The sequence below is a fragment of the Thamnophis sirtalis genome, unplaced genomic scaffold, assembly GCF_051295495.1.
Source record: "Thamnophis sirtalis isolate CommonGarterSnake01/CBP01778 unplaced genomic scaffold, rThaSir2_p1.2 scaffold_1, whole genome shotgun sequence".
NCBI lineage: Eukaryota > Metazoa > Chordata > Lepidosauria > Squamata > Natricidae > Thamnophis > Thamnophis sirtalis.
The window spans coordinates 116,839,874-116,853,962 of record NW_028261381.1 but is presented as its reverse complement, the minus strand read 5'-3'; the positions used below and the strand labels follow the sequence as shown (position 1 = coordinate 116,853,962).

The following is a 14,089-nucleotide window of genomic DNA, read 5'->3' as shown; positions in this document are numbered from 1 at the left end:
TCCTCTGCATAATATATAATACACAACATGCAGCCTAGGCAAGTACTTATTTAAAATTTTCATATAAATTTCTTAACTTGGCAAATAACTAAGTTCTAACATCAAATGGTACAAATGCCTTTTTCTGCAGTGCTATTCCTTCTTTCCCTTCAATTGTTAAAATGCTGTTTATTTATTTGTATTCCACCTTTATTATTTTCATAAGCAACTTATGGCAGTGAACGTATCCAACAAACCTTTCCTCATAACCACAATCCTATGAGGTGGGTTAGGCTGAGAGAGAGGAAATGGCCCAAAGTCACCAAATCGCTTTTATGGCAAAGGTGCGACTAAAATCATGAAATATAAATAAAACACTCACAGTCTCCTGCTTTCTAGTCTGGTGCCTTAACATTTACTCTCAGTGTTTATGCACCATAATTTTCAAACTACATTTTTCAAAGTTTTGTAGCCAGGTCTCAGATTTACAATTGTGCAGAGGGGGGGGGGGGGAGTGTTAATTTAGGTTACTCTGAAACTCATTTCTGTGGATTTGTGTCATGGGAAGCTGCTAGCAGAAATGTTCCTTCACATCAGGAATTGAGACAAAGGGTTAAACTACATAGCAAACAACATCTTATCATGAAGCCCAATGCCTAGATTTTATTTATTGTAAGTACATAATGGTCTAATACCCATGGGGATGCTAGTACTGTATATGGATAAGGGTAGCCATATATTTCCTTTCATCCTCTTTGTTTGAAAGTGCTTTTATAGGGGTTTCCAAACAAAGGACTGGAATGAAATAAAGTAAATGAAAAAGAAGTTATTAAGATCTAGAAGCACAGCAATAGTATAAACATATTTTCTAGTAATATCCTAATGGAAATGGGAATTTTGCAATGAACCCCCATAACTAATATACTATAAATCAAGACTCAGAAGACTACACAAAACATTTATAATAAATAAAGTAGCATACTTACATCTACCATTCTCTGGACATGCTTACTAATTATCTTTGGATCAGGTTTGGGGGCAATTCCAGATGCCCAATCTGCTACAACTGGTGGTTTACAAGGTGTCAATGGCTAAAAAAGTAAAATATATTTGGATATTTATTGAGGAAAAGCATTCATAAATGTTTAAAAGCAGTTATACTTTTAGAATATTTCAATATTTAGTATCGTACTTCTATTCATTAATAAAGTGAAACTGCCAGATAGTTTGGATAACTCTATGTAATTATTTTCTCTTACATATTTTATGTAGAGTTGCTGAGAGTTGGGTGATACATTCATTTAATTAATTAGTTTCCCATATTATCAACACTTTTATTAATACTCTGTGTCTGAAAATCTCAACCCAGAACAACATTGGATAGCATTAATTAGCCACTACCATAGAGCAAAATACCTCTTATGAAGCAGATTGTCTTTGAAAAAGGCAAAAATGGAGTTGCAAATTAGTGGATCATAATCTATCCTCATTTTTCAGCCACTTGTGAAGTCTACACACTAGGAAACTGCCCTTCCTTTGTTTTTTAAAAATATTGTTTCTGAGGGGGCATATAACTAATGTCACCAGAAATGGAGGTATCACTGGGGAAAGGAACACTCCGAAAGTCACAAAAGCAAATTGCCCAATCCTCTAATACAAAGAAGACGCTTTATTATTATTTATTATTTAAGACCTTCAGCTTTAGAAGATCTCTTAAGAATATATTTACAACCATCATTCCCTGCCATTATTACTGATGGTGTGAAGTTTGGACTAGCCTTTTCCAAGATACTGTTGATCTTGTGAAAAAGAAACTTTTCTTTTTCAGAAGTTGGTCAGAAGTTTCTAAACAGGTATTTTATGATTTGGGATATTTCGTATTTATGATTCAATTAGCACATGCAGCTCTTAGTTCTCGTTTTATAGCCCTCACAGACACTTCTGATCAAGACTGTTGAAAATGATGGCACAGTTAAAGATTATTGTGTAACTATTAAAATATTTCACTAGCAGGGCAATATTTTTGGCTTGTATGTATTATATCTTCTGATTGTTATACGTAACAAATAAATCATAATTTAAAAAAATACCTTGAAACTCTACTTTCACATGCCTCTTCCCCTCAAAAAAGTTAAATGAAGTCTTTTTTCAGTGGAAGGTTCCCTGCTCTAGCAGACTGACTGACTATGAAAAGGTTTTGTTGTTATTGTTACTATTATACTTGGATACTGAATTGCTTTTGACTGCCTATTAAATTTTTCCCTCAACAGTACATACCTTAGTAGCTAATACTGCTATTGCAACATATAAATGTATGTTTGCAATATATAAGTACATTTATTTAATAATTACTATTATAGTCTATATTAAATTATTATAATTGTTGGTGTAATATAATTAAATTATCTCGACATCCTGTTTTGGAATAAAATTTCTTACTGCAGCCCGGTTACTTCTTGGCTCTCGTGCATATGAAAGTTCATAAATTTCATCTTCTGTATAGTAAAGGTCAAGTGACAACTGAAAATAAATACAAGAACAGTTTTACTTTCAAAATGCTATAGTGTTCTCCAAAAACATGTTTTTTCTGAATCCAAGGTCACTAATTTAGGACAAACACCTAGATATCATGAGCCTAGACATTACAATTAAAAAATGAACACATTTTTCCAGCTGATATGATATCAGCAATTGACCTTACTCCCAAAGCAATTTTGTTCAAACTCTACCCTCATTTTAAGTATATTTTTTTCTGAGGGGAAAACATTCTGGAAATGCAAGCAGTGACAAAATAGTTCGGATCTGCTTTGAGTGAAAGTTACCAACTTTCACATCTTAATAAATTACATATGAGGATTTCAGTTTCATGGGAGATAAACTTTCCAATTCTGTCAAATAATCTCCTGTCAGGCTTTATTCTGTGACATTTTCTCACATTTACTAGTTGTGATATCAGGAAAGACAACTATATAGTTCTCTCTGTTGTTCCTGATTCCGATGGTTTCATCACAATGAGGCAAGAAACGATCATAGGCAAATTAATATATAATTATCATTGTTCCTACATTATAGCAATAGCAGTTAGACTTATATACCGCTTTATAGGGCTTTCAGCCCTCTCTAAGCGGTTTACAGAGTCAGCATATTGCCCCCACAATCTGGGCCCTCTTTTACCCACCTCGGAAGGATGAAAGGCTGAGTCAACCCTGAGCCAGTGAGATTTGAACCGCTGAACTGCTGAACTAGCAGTCAGCTGAAGTTGTCTGCAGTACTGCACTCTACCCACTGCGCCACCTCGGCTCCTTAACCCCTTTGACAGCTCAAGCTGATCCAAAAAGAGGTAACTATATGTGTCTGTGAGTGAGTGAGTGTGCATTTGTGCATGAGAAAGAGATGGTAGGGGGGAAGGAGGAGGAAAGGAGGGTTTGAGTGTGTTAAATAAAAGAATACAATACTATATGTAATGTAGTCAATTTAAAACTGTAATGTAGTCTGCCCATTACAGTTGTAAGTCATGACAATCATAAAATGGGCTGGTTATACGATCGACTTGACTTTATACCTTTTTTATAGTGATTGTTAAGCAATCCACAGTTGTGAAGTGAACATTGTAGTCATTAAGCAAACCAACTGTTCCCCAAAGTCATGGGTTTGTTTTTTTACCAAAAACCAGGAGTTCTGATTTTTACCAAAACCATAATAAAATTGTCATCAGGATGCTGAAAAGCATCATATTGCCAGGTTCCTGAAGTTTGATTGTTGGGGGATGGGCATCTGTTTCAACTTTAAATTCAGGTCATAAATAATCTCAAGGCAGATTTGTTGTATCTTTGAACCAAGCACTAAGCAACCAAAGGTAAGTCCAGGGCTACCTGTATAAATCCTAAATATAAAGTCTCTAATCAATTTCTTCCCAAGGAGCATGGTATAATTCTGCTTACTATTGTTAAGCTTAACCATAAGTGAAGTTCAAATGAAACCAGAAGCTTGTCATAGCTGCATTGGAACAGGAATGGGGATGAAGGAGACAGGAGAGGATAGACCATTCCTCCCCAATCTGTTGAATCCTAGGAGTTCTGGTCACAATGCACCAGAAGTGTACCAAGCTAGGAAAGACTAGAGTAATCATAATACTGAAAGTTCAGTCAGCATTATCTCTGGCCTAACTCAGGAAAGTCCTGATTTTAAATGTTAACTATTATGTGGATTCGTTTCAATAATTGAACTGAGCTTTAAAAAATATTGACAGCGTTTTTAGAAGAGCAATATTAGTACTGTATTTTTCAGTGCATAAGATGTGCTCCCCACCCACCAAAAAAGTGGGTGGAAATGTCTATAAGACATTTGTCGTATAGAGCAAATGTTGCCGAAGCCCCACCCACCACCAGTCCCCACCCTTTACCCTCTGCCTCCCAGCAATTTGCTGCTGGCATTAAACAGCCTGATCAGCTTCGGCACAGCCTGATTTAGCACGAGCAGCTGATTGATGTTGGATCAGCCTCCCGGAATATCGCCTATCAGCTGTTCTTTTTTCTTGTTTTCCTACCCAAAAGCTAGGTGTGTCTTATAATCTGGAGCGTCTTATAGTCTGAAAAATACAGTAATTAAAATCCTATTTCATTTTTTACAAGAAAGCATTTGTATTTATACTCTCACTTAGCTTTACATTAGCTTTGTGGAAGATTACAATCTATTAATTCTGAGCAGGTATCATTTTCCGAAAATGTAATTAGAAAAATGTTTTTAGGATTTGCGGTCTTAGAGCCAATTCAGATCTTAGTACCAGAGTGTTATGCTGTCACAATCTGTTTTCAAAAGTTCAAAGCACAAAGAAATTGTACTAATAATTTTGAACCAGCTTCTTAGACTGATCAGCTACATGTGTTAATTACCTGTTATAAAGCTACTATCCATTCAACATTCACAGTGAGGGACCACTGACATGGATGTTAAGCAATGTAATTTAGGATTTCTATAATTCTAAACCTTCAGAAATCCAAAATAAATGGATTTCTGGCACTACAGAAATATGAGTTACAGTATTAAGCAACTACAGAAGCAGCTAGCTCATAAAGCAGTGGAACTATTAAGTATGTATAAAACAAATTAACATTGTTTTTTTTCAGAAATGAAAGGAATTGCTTTCCTATCTGTTAAATATTTGCATTGTATATAGTTGAGCATAGACTTTCAAAGTGTCTGAGCTATTTAAAATAGCTAAGTCTGGTTTAACTTTTAAAAAGGTGAAAGAAGGTTACATAAAACACAATCTATAAATAGAGACTTACTGTAAGGAGATGGACAAGATCTTTGTTAGCTTCCAGAGGAGGACCTATCTCTTGCAGCTGTATCAATTCATTGACATGATTGTACAAAGAATAGAATTTGTGCATATTAACTCTTTTATCTTCCAAGTAATCTGGCATAGCTTCATAAAGAGAAATTAAATCTTTCAGGTGTACGCCAAGAATAGGGATTTTAAAGTTACTGCACTCATTATAAGTACGTCTGTAATTATCATAGTTTCTGCCAGATGAGAGCAATTCAGTCATTTCATTGAATATCTAAAGGCAAACCAACAAAAGCAAATTCAGTCAGCTTTGTTTATAATTTGGGATCACCTTAGTATAACATAATAAATAAATTACTATAGCAAGTTTGCAATGAAACACAAGTATAGCATCTATGTTTTGATATAATGCACAGTAATAATGAAGCATAATAAGAATAAATTCACAATCTTCCCTCCTTGGACATAACTGCAAGGAAGTGATTAAAAATCTCTGCTTCCAATTTAAATTAATCACTGCTACAGTCCATTGAAAGTCAGCCTCACAAATTAGAATTTCAGTAACTCACTTAGCCAAATTAGTTAACCTAAAATTTGCAGTTCCTCTTTGCAGACTCATTATGACATATTCTGATATTATTATTTAATATCAAACGTTAATATCAGACATATATTTAAGCATTTTGCAATTGTATACCAGAATCCTAAACAATCTCTTTTTGAAAATACAGTTTCAGTGGCAAACTTTGACCAGAACAACTTAATCATTATTTCCAAACTGCTTAATAGAATAATATTTTTAAATATTTATAAAGTTCACATCTTCATCATGTATTAATCTTTGACAACACATTGGTCAATGGTCTTATAGTTGAAAGATGGTGTATTAATTAAAACTCTGCAAATCATTCACAGGAATACATAACAAAATGGCAGAGATGTTGTCCAACCTGTGGCTCAAGATGTGAAATGACAAGATACCATCTCAACATGTGTGCATATATAACAAAGACGCTCCCAGTGGAATTGCCACCAAAATGAAGCAACTTGGCAAGAGGAAACAGTACCTAAACAATTGGGCCAGCATGTTCAGAAAATTGGGGCTCACTTCGTCCAGTGTCTTTTTATATTGCTTACACACCTTTAATACTGATATTGTGAAATAAACAAAAACCAGGAAAAAGCACAACTAACCTTATAGATGTCATGAGGAACATGAGAACTTGTTTCTTTAAGTCTAGAGATGGAACTGTGGCAAAGGCCTCCTATCACAGCCATTAATGTGTTGAAATTTTGCAACTGATAAAGTTTCTGTATTTTAAAAAAGCCAGTACAATTGTTTGGTTAAAAAAATATAGTATTTTTGATTAATATAATTGAACTAGGTATTATCCCAATAATATTTAAAGGAACTTTTTCCCAATACAGCATTAAATACCTTTTAGTCAGTGTTGTTAACAAAATTTTGTTCTGCAGTTATATAACCTCCTTGCTCTAAGTTAAATAAATGCTCTTTTTTTTTTAGTTTACAGATCTTTTAATGTTGACTCCCTCCACCCCATAGGAAACATGATCTGATAAGATAAAAGAACCAGACCTAGAATCAGTATCTAAAATAAACAGATGGATACCAAGCCACATGCTGCAAGAGATTCCTGCTCCCCTCCAGGCATATGTTTATCTTGTCCATTTCCTGTTCCTATATTTCTATGGACAGTGGTACCAACGTTCTTGGCAGCTTTTGTCATTTCTCACAATACAATACTCAGTATCATTCCATTCAGTCCCCAACAATGCTGGCAATGTCAGCTAAGTCTGTTTAAAAAGGGAAATGACTGATCACTGCAGCACTTCTAAAGACCTCTATTTAGCAACAGGCACTGATAGACTTGAGGGGTATGATGGTGATGATGAATTGAATGTAACACCAATTATTAAATAAACAAATAAAGACTACAACAGATTGAAAACAATTCATAACAGAGCTGACCTGGGCCACATGAATGAACTTGATGAATACTTCAGCTCGAAGCTGTGGTGTTGGTCTATTTAATACCATTAGTTGTACCCACTGTGAAATTCCGTTACAAAGCGTGATTGAGCGTTCCATTGTTGGATTGTCCTTCACACATCCATTTATGATGTAGTTTTGATAATCTAAAAACTTCAGGTAAAATAACTATTAATTGACAACTTAAAACACATACAGTTTTTCATTAAATTATTCTATGTAACCTCTGCAGGTAATCCTAGATTTATAAGAGTTTGTTTAGTAATAGTTCAAAGTTGTAACAGTACTGAAAAAAGTAACTTATGCCTGTTTTCCACATTATGATCCTTGCAGCAGCCCATGGTCACATGATCAAGATTCAGATGCTTGACAACTGACTCATATTTATGATGGCTGCACTGTCCCAAGGTCATGTGGTCACCTTTTGTGACCTTCTAGTAAGCAAAGTCAACAGGGAAGTCATGTTCATTTAATAACTGTGTTACTAATTTAAGAAATTGTAGTGATTCACTCAACAACTGTGGCAAGAACGATTGTAATGTGGGGCAAAATTCACTTAACAAATGTCTCACTTAGCAACATAACTTTTGGGCTCCATTGTGGACTTAAGTAGAAAACTGCCTGTACTTAGTTTATGGAACTCTAAACAGGGTTATTAAAATATAATCTGAAGCTAGATAGCTTTAAACAACAATAGTCTAGAAAACTGATTAGAAAATCTCTTAATGCTATGTCAATGCTGTAAACCTTTAAAGGTGTTTATAGTGGACGTAAAAGAGTTCTAGTATTTTCACATGAAAATTCATACATTAAAAATCTCCATTCTGAAACTTGCTTCAAAAAATCATCTACTAAAATCAGATTCTTCTTTTAGTTATCAATTTCTATACAGACAGAGATTTGCCCTCTATTTTTACATGCAAGATTCACATTGCAGTATATTGCCTCATTTAAAATATCCTCCCCTGGCTTTTATAACATTTGACACAGTTATTATAGGAATGAAGACCTGAACAAAAGAAAGCAACAGAACATGGACACTACTTTGAAATGTGCTGTTCCAAAAGCAAATGCTTATTTATTTTACATCAGTGCATAAAAGTTCTTTCATTTGTACATAAACTAAATTATCATAGCATTCATTTATCATCAACTCTGTTATGCAAGCGAGTGGCCTGTTCAATGCAATCAAGACTGATTTTTTACAAGATAAGGTATTTTTGTTCTTAGCCAACAATCATTAACCTAAATGTAAAAATAGGCTTTATACAAGCTTAAATATCAATTTTGTGTAAATGGATTGCTGTTTACAAGATGGGGATGTGGCCAGCTACCATGACCATTATATTTAAATTAAGCACATGAGAAAAATCCTGAAACAAGACTTTGAAATAAAAAATACTGATGCATGACTAAGTGATAACCTTTAAAGTTTGTTTTCTCTATTGCTAAACTTACATATGAAGAGACAAGTATACATTGATTCTTTGACCAGGGACTCATTCCACAGCTTTGAAGCAGTTTAGGTATACATTTTCAAGCAAAAAGAGATAAAGAACCAATATTCATAAATGATCTGTCGTTGCTTAGAAATTAATCCTACTCCATTTTTGCCTTCCTGATGAATATTAGTTTTGCTGGCTTAAGCCACTATAAACTAGTATGTTGGTCCCCATGGCCTCAATGTGGCCAGTTGGATTTGTTTTGAGCCTGCCACGCTTCCTGGCTCACCTGATTATGTTATTAGCTTTAATCTCAATGGGATAGTTCTTCCACGAGCATAGACATTGCAACTTATAGGATGAGAAGGAGCCATAGGCTAAGAGGCTAGGCTTCATTGCTAGAAGAAAACCCTTTGACTTATGCAAAATAAGACACATACTTTTTGCTAACCACTCCTACTTAGTCCAATACTCCCCTTCCAGAGACACTGTCCTTCTATATGGAATATGAACCACAGTGAAACAAGAAAAAGATTTGGAAAATTTGGGTATACTATGCCTTGCATAAGCAGAAGCATTTTTTTGTAAGAGCAAACCAACTATTAGATGTAGTCATTTATAAATACAGTAGGTTTCCTTCCTTCCTTATTTACCAATCACCTCTTTCATTTATCTAATCACAAACACTCTTGGCAGCCATATGCATAACATCTAAAACATCACATTCAATTCCACAATTAAATCATTAGAAATTTTTAATTAGAAATTAGAAATGGAAGAAAGCCAGTCATGCCAAACAATAATTTCAGTTAATTGTACTTAAGCACACAGGCACATCAATGTTGTTTGTTCCTATTTCCAACATTCTCTTGAATGATAATCAGGGTGAGGGCCAGTAAAGTTTCAATCAACTAAATTTCAAGGTGCACAAATAATACACACAACTGAAAGGTACACTTTCTAATGCTACCACCTGTTGCTCCCAATAAAACTGCATTTATTGAACCACTTTTAATTCAAGACCAAATAGGAACGAGATACTTAAAACACCTTCAAAATTTTGACTAACAAATGGACTCTGCTTCTATAATCTAAACAAAATATTTATGAAATGTGCTTGTTAAAAGATAGTCTTTCCTTATAATTTCCATATATTTCATAATAAAACTTTGAGCTTATTTGAATTTTAATTATTTGAATTAATTACTTTTGCATTCTATTGAAAATGTTGTCAGTTGTACAACAGTCACTAGATACTATTAAGCATGCACCAATTTACACTCATCACAATCTCTTTCCTTGCTTTCAGAAATGGAAAATTAAATGGAAAATGCATACCACTTCGGCACCATTACTTCATTACCTTCATCTTTCTATACCGAACCTATCTCACTACATGCATTATTCAAATGAACTGCATAATTTATAAGTTATTTATAAATTATAATTGCAAATAACTTATAAAAATGTCATTGACTCACTGATATTCGTCGAAAGGACTTAAATTCAAGGTAGGTGAGATGATCTGACAATTCTTCTGGCTCCAGATGATCGAAGAGCAATGAAACTTTTCGTTTCTTGCTGCTGTTAGATTTTATTCTCTGGGTTATCTTTCTTGACCAATCGCGAGCATTTCTTTAGAAAGAAGAATGAAATGAAAATCAAATTTTACCCACAAGAATATTTACTAGCACATTACTTGGTCTCAAAATCATCCAAATATCATCCAAAAGAAGTGCTTCTATAATACCGTGTTTCCCCAAAAATACGACAGGGTCTTATATTTTTTTTGACCTACGAAATATGGCCTTAGGCTTATTAAAGGGGAGGGCTTATTGTTTTTTGGTTGCCGGGCGGCTGCTCCCTTGCAACCGGGCTCCCGAAAAGCTGGGCACAGCCTCAGGGTCGAATGGCTGTGTTGCGCTGTCGCAGCAGCAACACAGCAGCCATGAGGTGACCACGCTTGTGAGCAGCTACTCGGAAACCCTCCCTTCCAGCTGGGTACAGCGCCGCTGACCAACCTAGCATACCCAGAAGGCACCAAGCAACACGAGTGCCTGTTCGCCGCCCTCCACAGCTCAGCGCCTTCGGAATGCCCCTAGGTGAGTGAATGGGACTCTGCATGGCTGGAGAGGGGGGTTGCATGAGCGGCTTTCCTACTCCCCACTTGCGTGACTCACAGGCTCATGATGCCCTTGGCTAACTCTACAGTACCTGCAGAGCCGGAGCATCTTTGCTGCTGGCGCCGCCCGCCGCTTGTTTTTTTTTTTTTTTTTTTTTTGCAGCTTTCAAAGCACGGAGGATGGATGCCGCTCTGGAAGTATGTTCTATGGTAGCGTACAACCATAGACCGTACTCCCAGAGCGATATCCTATCTCTGTGCTTTGGAAGCCGCAACGGAGGACGGATGCCGCTCTGGGAGTATGCTCTATGGTTGTACGCTCTGCAGTCCACAACCATAGAGCGTACTACCAGATTAGCATTCGTTCTTCATCCTTTGAAAGTCGCAAAAAAACCACAAGTAGTAGGCGGCACCAGCAGCAGAGATGTCTTGGCTCTGCAGGTACTGTAGAGTTTGCCAAGGGCATTGTGAGCCTGCAAGTTGAGCGAGGGGAAGTGGAAAACCCCCCTCTCCAGCTATGCAGAGCCCCATTCACTCACCTAGGGGCATTCTGAAGGTGCCGAGCTGCAGGAGGCGAAGGAAGGCGAACAGGAACTCACCTTAGCAATAGCAATAGCAGTTAGACTTATATACCGCTTCATAGGGCTTTCAGCCCTCTCTAAGCGGTTTACAGAGTCAGCATATTGCCCCCAACAACAATCCGGGTCCTCATTTCACCCACCTCGGAAGGATGGAAGGCTGAGTCAACCTTGAACCGGTGAGATTAGAACCGCTGAACTGCAGATAACAGTCAGCTGAAGTGGCCTGCAGTACTGCACCCTAACCACTGTGCCACCTCGGCTCCTATATATATTTCATACCTATTTGTTTCACCTGCAGGAGTCTTTTCCCCTTGTTATATTAGCTACTTGATTCATTATCTGCCTTTTCAGAAAATGTTCAATTGATTCATCATATTTTCTCCATGTATAGTCTTTTTTCCTTGATAAGAAATCCATTATACTAATCTCTCACTTATCAAGAAAGACTGTGTGTGTGAAATTAGTACATTGTTTTATAATAGATACATTATCTTGCATATACTTTGTCGTTTTGTCCATCTGTCTGTCTCTGTCTCTCCCCTTGCTTGGTGCCTTCCAGGTACCGCTAGGTCGGTCAGCAGCGCTGTCCCCGGCTGGAAATGGGGGTTGCTGGGCACAGCACAACACAGCCATTGAACCCTGAGGCTGTGCCCGGCTCTTCGGTAGCCCGGTCGCAAGAGAACAGCTGCCCAGCAACCCCCTCTTCAGCTGGGCATTGCGCCGCTGACTGACCTAGTGATACCTCGAAAGCACCAAGCAACGCGAGTGCCTTTGCCCCCCCCCACCTTGTTCCCACGGCTTGGTGCCTTCGGGATACCGCTAGGTCAGCGAGCAGTGCTCTGCCTGGCTGGAGGGGGGGGGGAAATTGTCCAGGGGGCTTATTTCCAGGGGGGGTAATATTTTTGCCCACCCAAAATATGTGGCAAGGCTTTAGTTTCAGGGCAGGTTATATTTTCAGGGAAACACGGTATTGAATAACTTCTAGCAGATCTATCTTATATCACTATAGTAGATGAATCTAAAATGGCAAAATTATGCGCACTTGAAAGTTGAGAAGTTTAGAAATTGTATCTTTTTTATCTAATAAGGTAGCATCATATGATGGAATTAGCAGATAAATGTTATATTACTGCTAGAAAATAGATTTGAATTTCTGCAATTAATTTCTTGTGGAGTTTTCTGATTTTATCTATATAGAGGTTGCTTTGTTTGCATTTTCAACACACTGAAAAAATATTTGTGTGGATTAGTATTTTTTCATTAAATTGATATGCTTTCCATCTTACTATCCAAGTAACTCTAGATGGCTTACAACACAAATACAAAAATATACTACTTGTTTTAATAATAAAAAGTATCCCTAGTTATATTGGAAACATCCCACAATGCTTTGATTACATGACCATGGGGATGTTACAACAGTTATAAGTTTGAAAAATGGTCGTCACTTTTTTCAGTCTATTGTAACATCAAACAGTCACTAAATAAATGGTTTTAAGTCAAGGACTACCTGCAATTACCACAGATATAGAGTACAAACTAAAAAAAGGTATGGTTTTAACCACTGCCATTTAATCATATGAAGAAGTCATTTCATACAAAAAAGTCAACTCCTCCCCATCTCTCTCTCTCTCTGACACTGTAACTGACACACACACACACACACACCCCTAAATGGCCATATAAATTATTTATTGCGGCTTCTATACTAAGGCATTGACACTCACATTTGAGATGTGTCAATTAGGCGGCAGTGTAACTCCTCACCATTAGCTTTCACCAATTCCTGAAATTCTTCCATAGTATTTGTAAGATTGATGTCTGTTTTAAACATGATCCAGAATTCTCTTATCCAATATCTGTGTACAAAAAAGAAATAAACTTGCAATTATATACCATACATAACTGTACTTGCAATTATATACCATATATAATTGTAAATTGCAGTTCTTTATTTTAAGAAACAGTATGTATTCCAGATTTTCTTCAGAACCTTAGTCATGTCACGGAAAGTGACTTTGGCCAGCATTGTCACAGCATAACAATCCAATAAAACAATACATATAAAACAATCATTACCCAAAACCATTATATAAAAATTATTAAAATATTAAAAACTATAACCAGAACTAAACAAGTAAAGAAAATAATAGATGGAAGGATGTTAATAATGGAGCCATCTCACAAATTCATGGTCTGTCTAATTAAAGCTTTCATCAATTATTCTGGCTGAGCATAAGGATACTATTTATATTTTGCAAATAAGTATATTATAGCAATAGCACTTATATACCACTTCATAGTCCTTTATAGCCCTCTCTAAGCGGTTTACAGAATCAGCATATTGTCCCTAAGAATCTGGGTTCTCATTTTACCCACCTTGGAAGGTTGAGTCAACCTTGATCCAGTGCCGAACTGCAGCTAGCAGTCAGCTGAAGAAGCCTGCAGTAGTGCACTCTAACCACTGCACCACTTTGGTTCTTATCTATTCTAGATATATATCTATCCTATATGTTTCATATATGTGCTTCCTTAAGACATTGCAAATGAATGTAGCATAAAAATTAATGGCAGTGGCAGTGTTAATTTAACTTAATTAATTAGATATGTTTCAAATACCTGGGCAAAAAATAAATAGATTTGATTTCTACTTATGACTAAAGC

General features: G+C 36.3%; 1 protein-coding gene across 3 annotated transcripts in view; it reads right to left on the bottom strand.

Annotated features, from left to right (window-relative positions):
* RASGRP1 (RAS guanyl releasing protein 1) overlaps positions 1 to 14,089 on the bottom strand; it is a 45,714-nt gene that overhangs the window by 13,539 nt on the left and 18,086 nt on the right. For all 3 annotated transcript variants that reach the window (XM_087723090.1, XM_087723100.1, XM_087723094.1), the window contains exons 5-11: positions 13,153 to 13,284; positions 10,204 to 10,357; positions 7,260 to 7,433; positions 6,464 to 6,580; positions 5,268 to 5,543; positions 2,419 to 2,499; positions 966 to 1,070 (exon numbers count right to left, since the gene is read on the bottom strand). In XM_087723090.1, the coding sequence (XP_087579216.1) occupies positions 966 to 1,070; positions 2,419 to 2,499; positions 5,268 to 5,543; positions 6,464 to 6,580; positions 7,260 to 7,433; positions 10,204 to 10,357; positions 13,153 to 13,284 (1,039 nt within the window). The remainder of the gene's footprint in view (positions 1 to 965; positions 1,071 to 2,418; positions 2,500 to 5,267; positions 5,544 to 6,463; positions 6,581 to 7,259; positions 7,434 to 10,203; positions 10,358 to 13,152; positions 13,285 to 14,089) is intronic.